This window comes from Molothrus ater, chromosome 5 (genome assembly GCF_012460135.2).
Source record: "Molothrus ater isolate BHLD 08-10-18 breed brown headed cowbird chromosome 5, BPBGC_Mater_1.1, whole genome shotgun sequence".
In the NCBI taxonomy this organism is placed as follows: Eukaryota; Metazoa; Chordata; class Aves; order Passeriformes; family Icteridae; genus Molothrus; species Molothrus ater.
Genome location: NC_050482.2, coordinates 56,985,677 through 57,003,345, shown reverse-complemented (window position 1 = coordinate 57,003,345; position 17,669 = coordinate 56,985,677). Strand labels below are relative to the sequence as shown.

Below are 17,669 nucleotides of genomic sequence, written 5' to 3'. Positions count from 1 at the left end.
AGGATTAGGGATTAATCCCACTGCCGTGACCAGGAAGTGCAGACAGTGAAGACAGGCACTTCGTTTTCCCGGCTGAAGAGCCTGGAGCAGGTGCAGCCTTCGGGCTGGTCAGGAGACTCCCTGCTGAGGGGACCGTGGCTGTGCCCTGCCGTGTGACACTGCAGTGACTGTGTTTTCCCTGAAGCTGCTCAGGGCTCGCCCACTGCCGGCTGGTCCTCCGAGAGCTGCGGCAGTCGGGAGCCTCCATCAGCTGCACAGTTTTGCTTTCCCTGGCTCCAGAGAGAAAATAACAGCCAATCTGGAGTAGGTGAACCAAAATAAAATGAAGCTAAAATTAAGTGAAGCAGAGGTGTGCACAGTGGTAGTGGTGTTTTGGGGGTGGTCAGTGGGACAGGCCACTCTCGTGAATGTCGTGTGCAGGTGAAGTCCAGAGGATCTTCCCCAAGCTGTGGTTTCCATTTCCAAGGGAAGCACAGAAACTCACACCCTCCCCAGGTTTCCATCAAATGACTCTAAGGTGGCAAATGCCAGGATGAGCAGGGGCCACAGCTCCAATTTTGTCTCTGATGCAGCACCTGGCCCTGGGAGCAGCGACAGTGGGGACTTCCCTGCAGTGCATCAGCACTGATAGCCCAGATCTCCTGCCTGGAGCCATCCCTTGCTTAAGGCAGAGCCCCTGAGCCAGCCTCCTTCCAGCCCTTGTACTCTGTGAGTAAAGGCACCTACCAAAGGAGCTCCAGCTCCTTCCAAGAGTGGCTGAGCTGGGAATACTCCTGGTGTGGATAGCAGGCAGCTGCAGCATGGCCAGGCTGGTCTCTCTCAGTGCATCTTCCCCCTGTCCTCCCTGCTCCCTAAACACTTCCAGGGCAGCTCTTCTCCAACCACAAACACCGCTGGCAGGGGCAAAGCCTCCCCTGTGTTTTACAGCCCTTCTTCTCTGTTCAGCTCCAGGGCCAGTGCGGTGGCAAGGCACTGCTTGTTGCCCAGGCCTGGTGCTCCTGCCCAGGGCACAGCCACCCCACTGCTCCCACAGCTGGAAATGGCCCTGCCAGCACCCCTGGGGAGGGAGAACCATCCAAAAACCACGGTGCTGCTGCTACACAGGTAACCACAGGAGCACTGGGATAAAAAATGGCACAGAGACCTGCAGGGGAGCGAGGCTTTGCTGAGGGGAGGGCACAGGGTCCAGGAGCTGCCCCCAGCAGCTGCCCTCACACACAGCTTACCTGCTGCCAGCCTCTTCTCTTTGCCCTGCAGGGAGCTGCAGACCCCTGGGAAGCAGCTCCCAAAAGAGCAGGGAGTTAAAGCAAACAGGAGCTGACTTGGGGCAGCCTCTCAACATGCCAGGCTGTGAACCATGACAGCTCCAAAGGGGCTTCCCAGTGCTCTCCCTGGAGTGGCTGCCAGCATGTCAGGAGCAGGAGCCAGTGCTCTCAGCTGTCACAGTCACTGAGGCCAGAGGTGCCCTTATGTGCTCCACTAATCTGTAGAACTAACAGTGGAGACCCCTCCTGCCCTCCTGGGGCCCTGAGGACACCTAAGACATTTCAGGCACAGGGGCATCTTCAGTTCCCAGCTGTTAGCTTCCAAATTTTGGACATTAAGGATTTCTCTCAGGCACCGATGGCTCAGTACTGGATGCAGGTTTGTGTCCCAGCTGGAGGTCTAGAGGTGTGATCTGAGCCACCCAGAGGCATTTATTTTTTTCCCCTCTATTGGCTCACCTTCTGTTTTTCCTCCAAATGAATGAATCAATCAATAGGATTATTACAGTACAAAAGAATATATGTTTGGATTTGCACAACATATTTGGATAATCTGGCCAGGGTTTGGCCTGTGTACTCTGAGTTCCTGTGGTTAGCACAAAGCTACTGCACACCTGCACAGTGCACCTGGCTAATTCTGCTTGTTCTTTTCCACTCCAGAACCCAGCTGTCCTCCCTGCTCCAACAGGATTCTGTGGGGTAACATCACCCACAGGAGTCTGCCTAGGGAGTTGATCTGGTTGCTCTGTACCTGCTGACCCCTGCAAGAGCACCTCCTCAGCATCCCTGCGTGTCCAGAGGGTATCCCAGGTGCAGGGACAGGACATCTCATTGCACTCATCTTGGTCCTGCACGGGACACTGCCCCTCAGCCCTTCCTAGAGCTCCCAGCTCTGCAGCTCCAGCCGTCCCCTCTGTCCCACCCTGCAGGAATGTCACGGGGCTCCTGGGGAACGCAGCCAAGGAGTTCCATGGAACTCCAGGGTGATCCTGCCTGTCCTGCCACAGCAGGCAGATCACTTCACCTGCACAATTTAATGGCAGCTAATCATGGCATGGTCCACTGGCTGCCTGGTCAGGCTGCCCCTTCCAAAGGCCTTGAAAAAACACCAGGTGTTTGGGACAGCAGTGGTGACTTCAAATGCCTGCCTTGCACAGCTCTTCATGGTGAAACAAGTGTGAGAAATTACAAACAAAAACCAAAAAGAACCCTAACATCATAAGGAACAGCAGCGAAGTTTTCATTTTCTTAATCCTCAAATCCCTCCCCCACTTAGAAGAAAAAACATTTTTTGTGAAGAAAAATCAAGGAAAGGCTGAGAGGCAAAAAAGCAGAAAAGAAAAGCCACTGATACCTGTGTGCCTGAGAGTTTTTTTGCAGGATGTGGATTTTGAGGGGTGCTGTGTCTGAACCTGAGAATCACAATGCATGAGATGCATGGAATGGACTCTTCCTGCTTTGTCCTGAGAGCAGGGAGAGACATAGAATTATTTTAAGGTCACTTGCACAATGATGTGTGGGCCTGCAGATCCCATTTTCTTCCCTCTCCAAATGATGCCAGGGGATCACCTCATCCAGGACTATTAGACCATCTGGAAAATATCATCCAGTGCAGTATTTATTCCCTGTGCCAGAGGGATATTTATAGATAAAATAAATCATGTTGTCACAATCCAAACAAATAAGGGAGGCTGCAAGGCAGTGGAGTGTCTCCTCCCCCATCTCTGTACTTGGCTTTGCCCAAGGAGGGCCCAACTGGGATCTTTTAAGTCTCTTCCAACCCAAATCATTCTATGATTCCATGATCCTTCCAAATTCAGCCAGTTTTGGAGAGCAGGTGGGAGCAGTTGAACCAGTCCCACACAGGACCAGCTCCCTCTAAGTCCCTTGCCCAAATCTGCTCCATAAAACCATGTAATGCTCAAAAGGCTGTATATTTTTGACACAAAATAGGGTAATTTCAAAGGAGTTTCTCACAAGAAGTGAAACTGAGCAGTTCAGGTTATTATTCACTGTTTGAATCCAACCCACTGAACAAAATACTGCCTTTGCCTTTAGAAAGGAAAATCCATTGAGCAAGTTCAGGCCAGCTCTCATTACAGGTTTCCTAAATTTATTCATGGAAAATTAAACATTTTCTTTAGATGGGAAGTTAGGTACATATCTGTGTCTCCAAAGTGGTTTCAGGCTCTCAGTTTGTAAACCAATGGATAAAATTCCCTTTGCAGCACCACCTAGCGTGGCTCCATGTTATTATGGTCATGGAAACAAAATGAAGAGCATGTGGCTGACCTTTCCCAGCTCAGGTCTGTCTTCCCAAAGGAAGTGTGTAGGATACCAACCATCTGGTTTATCCTGTATTTCCTTCCCATTGGAGGTTTATCTCATCATTCCCAGAAGTGAAGGAAATCCTGTTTCAACACAGCCTCTTCTTGTCCACTGGACCTGTGCTGGAATCACAGAACAGAATATTCCTAGCTGGAAGGGACCCATATGGATCATCAAGTCCAGTTGAGGGAGGGAGGTATTGGGTTTGGGGCCCTTGGGATGTGGCCCTTTGCAAATGACAGAAACAGTGATCAACCCCATGCTGGGGAACATAAAACAGGTAGCAGACAGGAGAGGTGGGAGAAATGTTCCCTGACAGTTTTTAAGTTTAAGCAAGCATCAGAGTTCTGTAATATGGATGACCTCATGTTTGTGTTTTGGTTTGGGTTTTTTTATGCCCTGTATTTTGTACTGCTCTTCCAGAGTAGGGCTGTGGCATTCACATTCCCTGAACATGATTCCTTAGCCCAGGATTTTCTCCTGGCAAGCTGAAAGGCAGTGAGAAGCCCCAGAAAAAAAGAAAAACAATTCTTATCTCATTTGCTTTTCCTGTGTTGTCCTCATGTGAAATGTGTTTAGAGATTGTTTACCCAAAAGTGATTGCCTGATTAGACTCTGGTGTGAGTTGTTTTGACTCATTGGCCAATTGGGGCCAAGCTGTGTCAGAACTCTGGAAAGAGTGATGAGTTTTCATTATCTTTTTAGCATTTAGTGAGTATCTTTTCTGTATTCTTTAGTGTAGTATAGTATGGTATTCTTTAATATAATATAGTATTATAAAGTAATAAATTAGCCTTCTGATAAGATAGAGTCAAATGCATCATTCTCTCCCCTCATCGGGGTTGCCTGCATTTACAATACAGGGCAGTACCTTCAACTGGAGAATAACAAAATAGCTGTTCTTACCTCCTCTTCTAAAACCAGGCCTGCATCTTTCATGTGCTTTGGGCTGACTGTTCAGATGCAGCAGGGGGCCTGCAGCGGCAGGGACGGGAGGAGGCAGCTCCAGCCACTGCCGAGTGCGGGAAGGGAGCGGGAGCCGCGGCCCCAGCCCGGGCACGCTGCCCCCGGGCCGGCCACCAGCCTGGCGCAGTGACACTGCGCTCCAAGGTCCCTTCCAACCAGGCCATTCCATGATCCATGGAAACACTGCAGTATCTCCATGTGTATGGAGCAAAGCTTATAAATACAGGGATGTTTTGATATCACTTGGGTTTTGTTGACATTTCTATTAATGATTGTTAAATTATGAAGGGAGATAACAGGACAGATAGGAAAATGAAGTTTGTCCCTATACTTATTTTTATTTATTTAAACATTATTTTAACATTTAACATAATTTAACATTTACATTTATTTAACATTAACTTTTAACATTATTTAAATATTTATTTAAACATTTTTTTTATTTAAACATGTACATGCTTATGTACATGTTTATCATGTTTCTATAGATATGTATGTTATTATACATACATTTATGGGTGAGACACACAATCTTTCTGAATCTGCCAGGCTCTGGGGAGATTTACTTCTTCAGAAAATGATGATTCCAATGCGTATCATGGTAGGCATTGGTGCAGTATGGGGTGGTACTGAGTATTACTAAATGGGTGCTGTAAGTGAGATACCTGCTCCTGCACCTTGTTAAAAGAGGGCCTAATTCTAGGAAATAAAACTGTTTGTCTGTCCCACATGAATTGCAAATTTCTCCAGTGTTGTGGTGTTGTTCTTTGGTTTAACAGAGTGAGTTTTCTTGTAGTACTGACTTAAATAAAACAACTGCAAAATACTGATATAATTTAGCTCCACTTCACAGCATTTTAGAGTTGCCATTTTTTGATTTGGTCTCATTCTCTCAGAGCAAATTTCATAACAATTGCAGTAGGTGTTTTTACAGTATTGAACGTTGTTTTCTTGATTCCTGTCAACAGCAACTTTTCCTGTACCATCCCTTGTGATGGTTTATGGGTTGTTTGGCTTTTCTAAAGAAAATATTTACAGCCATTTTTGCCCACAGTGTTTCTGCCTTTCAGTAACATTTTCCAATTAATGAAACCTTAAATTTATTATTTTATATTATATATATGTATTTTTTTCCTATGCACAATTATCTTTGTTATCTGAAAATTGTATTTCATGTTAAATCTCTCTTGCTCCTCGTAATTATCATACGTTTTTCACCTTCAGCCCATGACCTTTTGGTGCCTTATTTTTATTTATTTTGACATATTATGTCATTTGCTTAATTTCTTTTCATATCAATAGAATCTTACTAAACCTGTCCAGAATCTATGGTATTATTGTGCTTGTGAAATTCTTCTGTGGGTAACGATGGACTCATTCTGTCAGTAAAACCTTATTCCCACGGAAAGCATTTGGAACTCCAAATCCAAAAGCTCAGCCCCAGTCCCGAGCGCTTTTCATTGCCCAGCTCGCTGCTGTCCCCGGTTCCAGTGATGCCGAGGAGCGCCAGCAGATGGGGCAGGAACGCTGCAGAGGGAGGCACTCCCAGCGCTGGGAGAGCCTCGGCGCAGGGCGATGTCGGTGAGGTTGAGCGCCCGCTGAACTCCTGCTGTCCGCTGCACTTTCCAGAGGAGGAGGCCCCGCTGCAGGAGGAGCCGGGAGGCAGAGAAGAGGCGCCTCAGGTTGTGGATTTGGAGCAGCTGGTGCCCGTGGGGGGCGTGTTCCACATCTCTGCCCTGCAGCTGCCACCCCAGGCCCAGGACGTCGGGGACTGGACCATGGTGGAGGTGAGGGAGGACAGGGAGCAGCCCTGGTGGCCCTGAGGAGCTGCTCCTGAGGTTTGTCACTGCTGTCACATGCACTGCACGCGAGTTCCTGACAGCAAACTGACCAGGCAAGGTTTACAAATCATCAGTTTTTCACGTGTGAAAGGTGGAAGCACAGTGGTACCAAAAACCACTGCTGGTTCAGCTCCAGGCTCTGCAGGCTGGTTGAGGACTGTGGGCACTGGGTTCTGGTTTCCTCTAGCACTGCCCTACCCCACAGAGGGCACTGCAGCTGGAAACCTTTAATAAGCAAAATTCCCAAAAAGCCAAACCCAGAGAGCAGGACTGTGGGCAGGGGAAGAGGCCCAGGATGTTGATTCCCAGCCCCTGTGACCTCCCCTTCCCTCTGGCACTGTGGGGACAGTGGGATTACAGCTGCCTTTGCCTCCCCTGGTGTCTGAGGCTGGGCTCTGTGAGGAATGGCTGTGCCCCCTGGGCCCTGCCCTGAGGGTGCCTGCAGCAGCACAGGAAGGGCCCAAGGCCTCCTGGTAGCTGCTCTTCTCCTGCCTCCAAAGCTGAGCTTGGAAAGGTGCAGTATTAGCAAACCATTTTCAATGGGTGTTAAAAAGCTTTGCAGTGTTAGATGAACTCAAAGAAAAAACCTGCATTTTCTGATAAACCCCTCATCTGTCCTTTTCCTCTCTTGCCAAAGCTGCTGGATGTTGGATTGGAGGTGTATCCATATTCCCCAGGAAAGGCTGAAGATGGCACCCAGGAAGCAGTACAGATAACCCTGAGGCTCCCTGATAATGTGATTTATTTTAAAGTGCCTGTGGTAGCCCGATGGGATCCTGCAGGTCTGAACTTAAGACAAAAATTTGTTTCAAATTTGAATAGTGGAATTTATACCTGAGTTGGATTCTTGTTACAATCCAGCTGTAAAGATAAGGGCCAGTTTGGAGCCCAGAAATAGTTTGGGGATTTGAATGTTAATTGATTTGGGGATTTTACATTTTCTTTTTATTTCTACTTCTTTGGTTTGTTTTACTTCAGCATTACTGCCAGAAGCCTTCCATGTACATCTTTCCATCCTCTTTGTCCAGGCCAATGGTGGAGAACTGATGGCATCAGCAAGATAACCTATGAAGCAGAAGAAAAGAGCATCACCTTTAGCATGGGTGACTTTTATACAGTAGCCCTTCTCCAGGATGCTCACCTGAACCTGCCCTATCAGGCCTGGGAATTGCACCCTACTGGTGTGGATGAAGGACTCTTCACAGTTACTGCAGTCTTTGCAACCATTCAGATACAAATTAAGGTACTGTCAGTAATTTTTTAATCAAACATTTGCAGATAAAAAGCCCCATAATTATTGTCCCTGATTAAGAATGTGGGATGCTTCTACAAGAGTAATTTGAATCTCTCTTCCTTTCCAAGCACTGCACTGGTTAATTTCAGTTATTTACTATGAGAAATAGTACAATTTCACATAGCAGAAATGTGCATTTGCTCTGGAAAGTTTCAGTCAGTGCTTTGCTGCTGGTTTTGCCTTGCTGCATTCAAGCCTGTTCCACCTGTTAGAGAGCTGAAAAGTGTTCCCCTCTCCTCCCAGCTCTACCAAGAGAAATACAGGGCATTCTAGCAGCCTACTACTCATGCTCCTTGTTTCTTCCCAAGTTCAAGCTACTCATGATTACCCATCTGTTCATAGGTGTATAAATCAGTACACCAGTGTAATTTCTGATTCCTACACAAGGCTGGCTGAAAGGGCACAGCCCAGAGTAGCAGATGATGCAGGTAATAAGACCCAGCATAGCAAAATATCAATATTTGAAGTCTAAACCAGAAAGGAGCTTCCACGACCATAAGTTGCTTTCACTGGTTTGTACAACAGGATAATCAGTGTATGTTGTCTTCAGTAGTGGTGGAAGAGGAGGAGGTGCTTTCCCACATCACAGGGAAATGGATGAGTCCTCTTGCCCTCAGAGCAGCTTTGAAAAGAGCTGGAGTGAACATTTTCCCAGCAGAGTACTCTCCCAAGTATGTCCCTGTGCCCAGGAAGGTGAGTGACAGAGGAGTTCCTGGTGGCTTTTCCCTGTTTTTCCTCAGGTCACCCTTTGCTGCCCTGGGAGCTGCTGTGCTGCCAGCTGAGGCAGGGCTGAGTAAAGCAGGCTCTGGCACTGCTGCAGCACAGGGAGATGGAGAGATGTGTTTGTCTGATTTGTATCGTGCCCTGCAGGCTGCCCTGGCAGAAGTAAAGGCCTATGGACAGATGGCTCTGCTCACAGCTGCTTTTGCTTTTGCTCACAGCAAGTGGAATGGAGAAGCAGGGCCAGAGCAAGTTGTGTTCAAGGTTTGTGGAGTCCCAGACTTCCAGGGCAGGCTGGCACTGACCCCATCCCCAGTTAGAAACAATTAACTCACCGTGGTGGCTTCAGACCCTGCCTCAGTTCAGTGTCACAGGCTGCACCTGAGAGCTCTCAGGGGACACAAGGCTCAGCAACAAAGACACTTGCTAAGGAAAATGAAAAGTCACCAAGGGAGGCTTTAGCCAGAGCTGGGGTGACAGAGCTTCATGCTCTCCAGAGGCCCCTTGAAAATCAGCTATCTGCTCTGCCAGCTTTTTAAAGAACAGCTGGGACTTTCTTCCTGCCTGGAGGGTTTCTCTTGCTCCCTGCTGCAAAACAGGCAATGAGCAACCTCTCTGTTGGTTTGTCTCCACCTGTGAACTAAAACACATGGTTAAAACGTCTCCCAGCCAGACAAACACTCCCACGCGTGGCTGGACAAAGGCAGCACAGCCCACTGTGAGAGCTGCAGTGGCTGTCTCACTCTCAGGTTAAATGCATAGGACACACAAATATTGGAATTTGTGCTCTGACAATGGCCCAGGCTTCACCTCAGTGCATTTCTTCCTGCAATAGGTGAGCGAACATCTCACGGCAGGTTCTGCCAAAGGCAACCACTGGTCTCTTCTGATGTTCAATGGTGAGAAAGTGCAACACCTCAAGCTCACTGAAACCAGTGAGGCTTTTTCAGAAGAGCTGGAAGAAGAGCTGGAAGAAGAGTCTGAATTTCACTCCACACTCTACAATATGGTCAAGGATTCTGCCAGCAATGAAGCCATGGATAAAGTGGAAAGAGCTGGCTGCCTGTTCATTGATTCTGTGTACCAGCTGCTCCTCGCTACCAGAGTCTTAGCATACTCTTAGATACTACTGCATGCTTTCCTTCAAAACTTTATTGAAAGCTTTTGATAATAAAGTTACATTTCAAGTCTTAAATCCTTTTCTATTCAAAACACTGAAACGGGTTCTGAAATGCAAACATTTTATCTTTGTTCAAGCAAAATAAATTCTTTATTCAATTGTGGCCAGACCACCTAGACATGTTTATTGTTAGTTACGTTCAAAATTGCTGTTCTTTTGTAAACCTCAGTAGAGCTGAGATCCTTTTAGCTACTTTTAAAGATGACTTTTGTCAGAATAGGAAATTTTTTTTTTCATTTCAAGTCATGCTTTAAAGAAAAAAACTTCATCTGTCCCCCCAAAAATACCCACAACCCAACAAAACAAACCCAGACAAGTAACCTTAAATAAGGCCAGCTTCAGCTCCTGTCCTGCAGAGCACAGCCCCGGCAGCAGAGCCAGGGTTACATCGGGGGAGGGCCGAAGTGCCGCAGTCTTATGTAGGGCCACAGCAGCTGCTGCAGCGTCCTCCAGGCATTCCCACTGCACACAGGGGCTGCATCTGCTGGCCTCTGCAGGGACAGCCCCACCAGGAAGCTGGTGAGAGCAGCCAGCAGGACCAGGATGGACATGGATGCCCAGAGGGTTTTGTTGGCGTTGCAGAAGGAAGCCTTGAGGTGGGACGCCCGCGCTGACATCGAATTGTACCTGGGCAAGGCAGGAAAGCACAGAGCCCTTCAGGATTTCCCCAAAACGTGCAACTCTTCCCACCCCACCCAGCCTTGGAGTAAACTAGATCTCACAAACATCAAGAGTGACAGGTTGTTACTGTTTTGGGAGCTGTGCAGGGGGAGCTAAACTGTTCTGAGTTTAAAATACAGTCAAGGAAGCAAATTCTTGATAAGCTGGCCCAGCTCAGCCATCCACCCATGCTCCCTGTTCCTCACATGGTTCTGAAGAGGATTCACAAAAGCTGCCTTGCAAGAGCATCAAGAAATCTTGCTCCTAGAAAGCACTGAAAGTCCTGGCCTTTTGTTTGAACCCTCTTCTCAAGTGCATCTCCCAAACATGCCTTTAACTTGTGAAAGAAACTTACATTGACTCCAGGGTCCATTTGGGTGGGTGTTTTCCTTTTTCAGAGACACTTTCCTTCCTAGTTGGTTGTTCCTGTACTTCAGCAGGTGATTCCAACTGCTCATTCCTGTAAACAAGAATCAACAGCTCCAAAGATTTGCCAAATTCACAACAGCTTGGCTTTATAGCCCTGACCAGGTGGTGAATTAAAAGCTCATTAAAAACTAAACCAGCACACCTGGGAGGAGGCTACTGCTGAACTTACTTGGTTTCAAAAGTCTCCTCTTCATACTCTGCCCAGGAATAGGTGCTGAGGAACCTCTGCAGCGAAGGGCGCTTCTCATTCTGCTTCACTCCTAGCCTGCCCCTGCCAGGTGTTAAACACATTTGTCTGATTTTCCCCAGCAGATAGAGAGCAGAAAATCAGAAATTTAGCAGCAGCCTACTTATTTGGTTAACCACAGACAAATAACTTACAAATTGAATTCCTCAAAATTAAGTCCATTTAAAAAAAACCCCAAATGAAATCAAACAAAAGTACAGATCCATCTGCTGTAGATATTCAGATTTCACATTTTAGTTCTAAAGTAAGAAAGTTGTGGGATTTTTTTTTTAAAGCTCTCAATGCTCAATAAATAAAAAAGGTGAGCTCACAAGGCTCATTTACCTATTATAGCACATAAAAATAATGTGAAAAGGTGTAGCCTAAACATTATTGTACCCAAGATGCTCCACAAACTGCTTACTACAGGCACAGCTAGAGTTGAAAAATATTTGCTCCATTCAAAGACAAGCCCAGGTGACTTTACCAACTGCTTGATCGCCTGCTGAATCTGTCACTCCGTTCATCCCCATCAGGTTCATGGAACTGTGCCTGAAGGAGAAATTTGCCACATTTACTGCACTGGCATTCTGATGCTTCATCCCAGCCAGTTTTGGGGAGGTGAAGCACCTCAACATCCCTCCAGCAGCCCTACTTACCAGTGGCACCCCCATCCCTGCATTCCCAGCGCTCCTGGGCACTGTTGCAATGCTAACTCTCCGCAGGGCTGACGAGGGCTACACAAATAAGAGGCATTACTGGCTCTTAGCAAGGCACAACTGGGTTACCCACTGAGCACACAAAATACCATCTGGTTTGTACAGGCTATATTGAAAGGATGCTGACACCTAGCGTGAAGTGACACAAAGAATCCAATCTCAAGTGCAGATCAAATCAGCTCTTTCAAGCAGCATCTTCCCACAGTAAGTGCTTTCTGCCCATCTGAGTGAGGCTGGCTACACAGCTTCTAGCAAAATACCAACACTGAAGGTAACTAAATTCCCCTAACCTGGCTGACAGGAATTCCTACACTCAGCAGTTTGAACTGCTCCCATATTTTTGTGCTAAACCTTCCTTTAATTCCAAGAGAACCACACATGAACAATATTTCTTAACCAGTGAGTGAGAGCCCAACCACTTCTCCATCTTCTAAGGGGGACCACTTAGAAGGTTGGTGGGGTGCCTGAAAGTAGATCCTCATGTTTGATGACACCAGCCTATATTTGTGACAGAAAAGCACTAAGTCAAGCATGCAGCAGAGCACCAGCACATAAAACAAAAAAACCCCCACACATACACTTAAAAAAAAAAATAGAAATTTCATGTTGGAACCATTACCTTAAAGTTAAAAGGACCTGGTAGCTTCTTATTCATAGATTCATCTGTGAAGAGATCAGACATCAGAGCTTTACAGGAGGATTTTGCTGCTAACAGGAGTGCAGTGAGTTTAATTGGCAGCCTAAGGTCTGACTTTCTGCAGTGTTTGTTTAGCAAAGCACTCTCAGAAAGAAGAAATGAGGTCTCAGGAAAAAGCTTCCTATTTCATTAAATAAGTTCATAACATTTACACATTACCCATCCTCCGCAAGCATCAACTTCTGTCACTATCATCAAATATATTCCATTATTGAGGTAGTTTCCTGTTACAGGACTGTCTTTCGCAGTCAGGACTGCAATCCAAAAGGCTCCTGCAAGAATTTTATGGTGTGGAAGACTTCCCTTTTGGCACTTAAAAAACACACCCTATTTTTCAGAAGAGTTTAATACATCCCTGGCAAAGCTACAAGTGCACGACACTGGCTGCAAATCTGGCTGCTTACAAATAGAGGCCTCCTGCACCTAAGGGGTTTGTAATTTCCCATGTAGAAAGGGTGCAGGCTGTAGAGAGCAGCCAAAGCTCAACTACCTAGAAATAGCTACTGTGAACATGCACCTAAACTTACTGCTCACAAGGAATAAGATTATCACCCGCACATGCCATGCACTTTACTGAAAGCCAGGACATTCCTGTGTGCTTGCAGTGGTGTCCCACACACACCCTGAGACCCATGACAGTTTAGGTACAAGTTTAATTTCAGAGAGCTACTTTTAATAGTGTTAATAGATGGCTGTCCCCCCCCCATTTTTAGAAGAGGTGACAAAACCACTGTATAATTCTGTCACCAAAGATACGGAGGGATTTTAGATTATACGACTTTTCTGCAGCTATAAGGGCCTATCTGGCAGGTGCTAGAGAGGGGAAAGAAGCTTTTCCTGGCTACCTCTGTCTCCAAGGGAGCTGAACGACCTCTCGTTCTGGAGCAGGACCTGCTTGAGCTCCTCGAGCTCGGCGTGCTCTTTGGCGTACATGCGCTTCAGGTTCTCCACGTGCTGGATCATCACCTCCACAGCCTTGCTCACCCGGCTCTCCTGAGGGAGCAGGCAAAGCAGCAGCTCTCAGGAACTGCCTCATGTTTGGAGATTTCCCCCTCAAGCATCTGCTCTCCTCTGCTATCTCACTTTTATCCTCCTTTTCAAAGCTTCACTACAACCCCTGTCCTGGCACATGGTACACAGGTTTCTTTACTCTGGGGATCACTCTTGTTGTAAAATCAATCAATCTTCAGTTTGCCAAGCTCTTACAACTCATCATCATCACTTCCTCTGATCTGCAGTCTCAGCTGTCACCATGCATTTGCTGGTATTGCCAAGTCATTTTTATGCTGCTCTGGGGTATTATACACAACTACACCTCACGTTTGAGCAGGACTTGGTCATTTTGCTGATTAGCCGCCCTTTCCATAAGGCGCAGAACCACCTTTGCAGCATCAAGGCCATTGTTACCACACTGCTTGGTATTCTGTACATCTCACTGCTGCAAAGTCTTTTTTGTTTGTTTTTTTTCAACCAGAACCTTATTTCTGCTGTGGGTTTTTGCACAATTCTAGTGCAGCATAGCTGCTCTCAGTGCCTGGGATTCCTTATAAGGACACAGAGAGAGGAGAAGGCCAGGACTAAGCTGTTCTGACCAGTCTACACTACACACATCAGATTCCCAAATGCAATCCTGGAACCATAAGCCCAGCAAGATGTGGCTATCCCTTTACAGCTAGAAGCTTTTAGCTTTGTACAAAGTATTTTTAGATGGAAAGTGTTACCTGATTAATAGCTCCCAACATCTCTGCTCTGCTGGCAACTCGAGCTGCGTATTGGTTAAGGAACTGCAGGCTTTTCTGCAGCTTCTTAATGATCTCCTGTGCCTGGTTATCTTCTTCACACAAAGGAACTAAAGCCTAAGAGCACACATTGGTAAGAAAACTGGTGTGAATTATTAACAGAGAATGAAGGTTGACCTGATGACACTGAGAAGCTGCATTCAGGCCCACATCAACATCCTTAATCGGTGTAACTTGGATAGAGAGCTCCAGTGGGCAGAGACTGGGGCATAAAAGCAGCTAAAGCAGGGGTCAGATGTTTGTGCAATAGAAAAATTCCCTGCTGCCTGAGCATGCAATACACTTGGATCAGGGTTGCCCTTCATAATCTCTCATAATTCAACTGCATTGCCCCAGACCTTCATTCATATTTGCTCATCATGCATCCCCCATGCACACACCCCCACTTTAAAGAGCTGTTTTAAGAGACACTCACATCTACTTATCCCATCCACCTGCTAGCCCTGGCCATACCTCTAACATATTCACAGCATTTGTGATCTCCTTTTTCAAGTTTTCTTCAGCCAGGTCTCGGGACCTCTCTTCAAGCTTCACTCTTTTGTCCAAGGTAAACAAGTCACACTTAAAACCTAAAGACAGCCTCAGAAATTCAGCCTGTTATGGGAGAAAAGATTTCAGAGGAATCCAAGTGATGCAGAAGTTTAAGTAGATTTGGTCACTGATATGACATTTGGGGTTATACCCTGTGACCAAAGTTTAGGAGAGATACAGAAGAATAAGGGAACATGACCCACTTCCTTAAAGCAGGTCTTCCCATCTGTAGTGATGGTGGGAATGTTCTGCAGCCAGGAGAGGTGACATCCTAGCAGCACAATGTGCCATCTGTGCCTTTTGACAAAACTGTCTTAAATCAGCACATTCTGCCTGGGAGGAGGTCACGGCTATGCTCCTTCAAGCTTGCAAACAAATGTCACAGTAGTGACAAGTCTTTGTTCAATTTTACAGATTTTCACCTTTCTCCATCCCATCTCCTGCAAAAATTTCCATTAGGCTTGGAAAGAGATTTCAGAAGTTAGCCTACAGAAATACATCCAGTTTAAGCTGGATCATTCTTTTACATAGGAAGAGTTTATCTACAAGATCTGATGTCTGAAATACTTCAGGATACAAGCAGTTGAGACTTACCTCCACTTCCTTCTCATTTGGGGAGTCACTGCAGGGGAAGAAAAAGAGCCATGGAACAGACTGTGGCTTTAAATTCACACCTGCAGGTGATCACTGAAAGTCTAAACACTTACGGATCATTTTGCTTGGTTTTATCTCCTTTAATGCCACCTGCAGTGGGTGAACTCCCTGAGAAGAGACCAAAAAAAACCCATTTTCAGACCAAAGTGAAAAGATAGCCTCCCCAAACCAACCTGTGAGAGACTTTTAAGCTTCCACAGAACCCCCTGTTCAGTGTTAAGCTCTCACCATTGAAAAGAACTCATGTGCCTCAGGTTCTGTTTGTTGCGAGGCACCACAGCACTGCCACCTGTACAAAGCCCCGAAAATCAGTTGTTCAGGCACTTCAGCTGGCATCTTATTAGCACAGAAATGGTTAATTGAAGGTTTTTGCTTCAGGATGTTATGCAATTTACTACCTCACCAGCTTTTAATGATCTCCAAAGGCAAAAGAGGAGTTGATTTGAAAAGTAGATATGTCTAAGGAGAAACAACATCCTGCACCTCTATATCATGGATAGCACAGAAATGCTTCTTTTACAAATCTTTGGGGAGAACAGGAGTGTCAAAACTGTTTCAAATATCCCAACTCCTTTGCAGCTAAGAATTTTCCTCCTGTCTAGAGGAATGTGAAGCTGGTTAGATCAGTATCTGCAGAAATCAGAGCAGCAGATTTTGCATGACACCACTGTTCTTCTAGTCATTGTGATCTCCAACTGCAAGTACCAAGCCCTAAAACATCACACCTGGTGTGGGACAGGCAACTCCCTGCACCTCTCTACACAGTTCTGGACTCAGCTTGTGCTCCAGTAACACGAAGGTGTGCAGCAAAACCCCCTCACCTTTCCTGCTGGGAACCACAGCTAGTGCTTCCACACTCCGCTCTTTGTTATTTTTCTTTTCCTGGTCCGCTTCCTAAGGGCACATCAGAGCAGTTAGAGCAAGGGAGCAGCCACACCACCCCTGGAGGGGCCTCTCCCCTCCTTTGTCACTGCTCAGCCAACCCAGCTGGGCTTTTCACTGTCACCAGCACTCTTACCAGGTCTTGCTTCAAAACATTTTGAAACACAGGCTTGTGTTCTTCCGTGGCCAGGGAGGATTCCCTTGTGATATGACTTGGTCCTGTGAAAAACATTCCCAAATCCAAATGTAACAATTAATAAAGCACACCCAGCTTCCAACACCCACCATTTAAGCCATGGGACAACCAAGCTAAAAAACTGCACCAAATGCCATGAAAGACCACTGAGAAAGAGAGGAGGCAGCAAAGAACACTATAAAGATGCATAGGAAGAAGTATGATAACTAAGATTGGAAAAAATCCCCATAAGAAGTGTTATATGTCTACAGCTGAGAATATAATGTACTTCCTGTAGTTTAAGATGCAGGAGTTACAGTAATATTCCCTTGGATAAATAAATTTTATTATTTTGCTACCAGCATAGAGATTTTTTTTTGCTGTTAGTATGTTTGCTGTTTAAAGAGGCAGCTTTTAATTAGTATTTATACCTTTAAAAACATCTAGAATATTTTGTTTTCTTCTCTGTTTATGCAGTCACATAGCTGTGAGCCAAAGAAATGGCACAGAGAAAAACAAAAAAAGAAAAAAACCCCAAAAACCAGAAAAACTCCAGCTTCAAGTTGGAAGCCTGCAAGGGGAGATTTATCAGTTCTAGTTTTAGGAACACTTTCTTTTCAAAGATGTGCAACAGATAGCTGGACTCTCAGACTTTAAAGCTATTGAGACTTCTTTAAATTTGTTCTGCATATCTGCTTCCTCTTAGCTAAAGGCACCTGGATCGCATATGAAAATTAACAGTAGAGGGAAATTAGTAGAAAGAAAATGCTTTTAAATGATGGGACAGAATTAGATTTCAGGAAGATAGTACCAAGGAAAGCAACAAAACCAAACAAGCAACTGTAGTCTTATATTGAGGTAAAGATTAAAAAGATATTATAAACAAACACACAGGTATTCTGCACTGCTTATTCAGATCAACTTCACAAAATCAGCTTATATACAGTGTGCACAGATGCTCCAGTTTTGGTTTGATTTTATAGTTTTTCAGTGGAAGAAAATCATGAGAGCTGGTAAGAATCTGGTGGGTGTTTATGGCTCTAGCAAAGACAGGACAATATTCAAATGCCTCTACCCTCATCTCACCTCTTGACCCATCCCAGCTTCTGGTGCAACAGCCTTGAATGAGAGGAAAGTGCTTAGTGGCACTGCTGAACTAAATAACTGTTTAAACCCACAAAAACGTGTTTTCTCTTGTCAAAATGGTCTGGAATTTTCTACCCACTCACTGTTTTACCAGCTGAGCAAGGCCCAAGGTCTCACAAAGTTGTTTCATGCTCCCTTGCCTGCAGTGCTGTGGTAA

At 45.8% G+C, this 17,669-nt stretch overlaps 2 protein-coding genes across 2 annotated transcripts in view; one reads left to right on the top strand and one right to left on the bottom strand.

The window, feature by feature from the left end:
- Positions 1-6,052: 6,052 nt before the first annotated feature.
- LOC118700445 (dynein axonemal intermediate chain 7-like) lies at positions 6,053-9,697 on the top strand. The gene is made up of 6 exons (XM_036404913.1): positions 6,053-6,346; positions 7,038-7,182; positions 7,429-7,643; positions 8,220-8,387; positions 8,565-8,678; positions 9,250-9,697. The coding sequence occupies exons 1-6, from the start codon at positions 6,053-6,055 to the stop codon at positions 9,535-9,537; spliced, it is 1,224 nt and encodes a 407-aa protein (XP_036260806.1). The 3' UTR covers positions 9,538-9,697.
- The window catches only part of IRAG2 (inositol 1,4,5-triphosphate receptor associated 2), a 34,936-nt gene continuing 26,815 nt past the window's right edge, over positions 9,549-17,669 (bottom strand). Inside the window, exons 27-39 of the mRNA XM_036404912.1 lie at positions 16,328-16,410; positions 16,131-16,203; positions 15,363-15,417; positions 15,250-15,277; positions 14,578-14,718; positions 14,047-14,181; positions 13,171-13,318; positions 12,248-12,291; positions 11,569-11,646; positions 11,397-11,461; positions 10,853-10,954; positions 10,610-10,714; positions 9,549-10,221 (exon numbers count right to left, since the gene is read on the bottom strand). Of these exons, the coding sequence (XP_036260805.1) occupies positions 9,978-10,221; positions 10,610-10,714; positions 10,853-10,954; positions 11,397-11,461; positions 11,569-11,646; positions 12,248-12,291; positions 13,171-13,318; positions 14,047-14,181; positions 14,578-14,718; positions 15,250-15,277; positions 15,363-15,417; positions 16,131-16,203; positions 16,328-16,410 (1,301 nt within the window). The 3' untranslated portion in view covers positions 9,549-9,977. The remainder of the gene's footprint in view (positions 10,222-10,609; positions 10,715-10,852; positions 10,955-11,396; positions 11,462-11,568; positions 11,647-12,247; positions 12,292-13,170; positions 13,319-14,046; positions 14,182-14,577; positions 14,719-15,249; positions 15,278-15,362; positions 15,418-16,130; positions 16,204-16,327; positions 16,411-17,669) is intronic.

What these genes read in the sequence shown, in the direction of transcription:
- LOC118700445 (XM_036404913.1), top strand. Translation starts at nt 6,053, where the DNA reads ATGCCGAGGAGCGCCAGCAGATGGGGCAGGAACGCTGCAGAGGGAGGC. An exon ending in AGCCCGATGGGATCCTGCAG is followed by an intron (nt 7,183 to 7,428) that starts GTCTGAACTTAA and finishes CTCTTTGTCCAG; the next exon opens with GCCAATGGTGGAGAACTGAT. An exon ending in ATGTCCCTGTGCCCAGGAAG is followed by an intron (nt 8,388 to 8,564) that starts GTGAGTGACAGA and finishes CGTGCCCTGCAG; the next exon opens with GCTGCCCTGGCAGAAGTAAA.